Genomic DNA, 2,406 nt, shown 5'->3' with positions numbered 1-2,406 from the left:
TCCTTGTCAAATAACTTTAAAAATACTTTTATCATTCCTAACCTAATCACGTATTAAATAACTAAGCTTATTTTGAGAGAAAAACTTTGATTCAAAACTCGTAACGTCGAGTCATCAGATTTTGCCCCCGTCCATACACTGCACCATATAGCAGGATAAGAATATTGAGTGATTTATAGAGTTTGGTTTTTGTTCGTCGAAAGGAGCACCTGTTAGCAGGAGCTATTTTGAGTTGGATTTCGAGGAGCTTGAAATGCCGTCCCACAGTTCCCGTTATACAGAAAGCAGGAGTGCGAGTCGAGTAGAAAACCTTTCGGCTGTTTCTTGTGATTGTAGCTTCTCGAAGTGGACATTCCTTGTGTTTGTTGACGTGCGTTTTTTGCTGCATAGAACTGGTTGCGTATCTTGGCTGCAACAAGATAGTGGTCCGAGTCGATGTTAGGATCTCGGAGCGACGTGGTTGGTGGCATTTCGATCAGGGAGCAGCCAAGAAGCTTGGTGAATTTTTTTAGTACTATCTAGAATCTAGTACTACAGATAACCATATTTCGGGCCAAAGCGAAGTCGATCAGCCTCAAACCATGTGGGGATGTTTCCTCGTGGAGGCTGAACTTACCGACTGTTGTGCCAAATATCTTCTTTGCTCAACCTAGCGTTAAAATTCCCAAGAACGATTTTGACATCGTGGCGGGGGCAGCTCTCATAGGTGCGTTTCAAGCGCTCACGGAAGTCATCTTTAGTCACATCGTCCTTTTGTTCCGTCGGTGCGAGGGCGCAAATCAGCGATACGTTGAAGTACTTCACAGGGGTGAATGGCAGTACTCGGCGATGGCGTCTCTCTCCATGAATCCCACACTGAACTTGTGTTTATATTTCCACTGTAGTAAATGCCACAAGTTTCCTCATTTGCGCAAACTTCGCACACGACTCCATCTACCTCTTATTACTAGCAAGCCCAAATTTATCAAAATATTAGATATGCAATTATCWTAAAAACAAGAGCTCATTCAATATATATTATTTTATAAACAGGGCCGTGACCTGGATACTGGAAAGCATCAAAATTTWTTTAGATATTCAGGGCAACAAAAACAAAAATGTAATTATCTAAGGTATCGCTATAATCTCCGCACAAAGTTTTCAGGTGGAACCACTGCAGCAAACAAATCGAACAAAATGGTGAAATTTGAACGGATACCTCCCTCAACTTTACAGAATGTAATTCTTTTATTTATTTACGCGTGATTTTGTATTAATATTATTAATAATTGGTTGATATATTAATTTAAAATATGAATAAAATATTCTACTTTTATCTTTACTAGTTGTGATCAATGCATTTTATAATAATAATTCTTGTCTTATATAAGTATTATGCTATGAAATATAATAAGATTATGCTCATAAAAACATTATAACTAATAGTGTAACAAAGGCAGCACAACACAAATTTTAAGTTTTTTTTAAAGCATTTCAAATGAGAGTTTTGTAGTTCAATTTTTTCGGTATAACAATTAAAACATGATATGTATCTACGCATAGCCATATACTTATAGTCTTTTAAAAACTATCAATATGTATATACCTATCGTTTAACAACCTAAACATTAACCTACTATCTACAACAACTACTCCAATAACTGTGCACGTGCGCAGTGCGGTATTCAGCGTAGAAGAGAAAAGTCACACAGGTCACATGAAAGCTGTTAAGCAAAGCGTTTTGGACGGTACTAGCAAATGGTCGGCTAAAATTGCAATTACAGGTTTGCATATTTTAAACTATGAATCAAGTATTTTGTTAGTAACTTGTTTTATGCACAAATACCAAACACAAATCCCAATACACATGTTTGTACATATATATGTACTTTTACATGCGCATAATCTAAGAATAGATACAAACCTACATTAATAAATACTATGATATGTGAATTATGATACTTAATATAAATGTACATTTAAAGCCCTATCGGTACACATAAGCACGCATACACAAACATGATACACTCATTTAACAGAGCGCTCAGGCTAAATGAAACATATACACATACATTCTACAGACAGACATATTTATAACTTGTTTTTTATTAGTATATTTTAAAATTAATTTCTGAACAACCATCACGATAATATATATTTATTATATATAAAAGATATTGTTGTTATTTCTAGTGGAATAATTATGCATATAAATATGTAAGTGTTTTCCAAGAACTAATCTGGTTACCTATAACTTTTTACCTATATATGTCCTGTAAGAAAAATTTGCCAATATGTGTGGACTCAGTAAAGAATGTAATGTTTTTATACTTCATTGACACCAAATACTGGTAACAATCTGATAGTGTTTTAGACAAGAAACCTACAAAAAATGATGCATTTAAGAGTTTGTCGCAGGGTGCATAT

General features: G+C 34.8%; 1 protein-coding gene across 7 annotated transcripts in view; it reads left to right on the top strand.

Moving 5' to 3' along the window:
• The window catches only part of LOC108976539, a 78,696-nt gene that overhangs the window by 31,843 nt on the left and 44,447 nt on the right, over positions 1–2,406 (top strand). For 2 of the 7 annotated variants that reach the window (XM_018945731.1, XM_018945730.1), the window contains one exon: positions 1,657–2,107. The exons of the other annotated variants lie outside the window; for them this stretch is intronic. In XM_018945731.1, the coding sequence (XP_018801276.1) occupies positions 1,657–1,912 (256 nt within the window). In that variant the 3' untranslated portion in view covers positions 1,913–2,107. Of the gene's footprint in view, positions 1–1,656; positions 2,108–2,406 lie in introns of those variants that run through there. 7 annotated transcript variants of the gene reach the window in all.

This window comes from Bactrocera latifrons, unplaced genomic scaffold (genome assembly GCF_001853355.1).
Source record: "Bactrocera latifrons isolate USDA-ARS-PBARC rearing strain unplaced genomic scaffold, ASM185335v1 scaffold_773, whole genome shotgun sequence".
Classification (NCBI taxonomy): Eukaryota; Metazoa; Arthropoda; class Insecta; order Diptera; family Tephritidae; genus Bactrocera; species Bactrocera latifrons.
The sequence above is the reverse complement of the archived record's forward strand: the minus strand, read 5'-3'. Positions and strand labels throughout refer to the sequence as shown.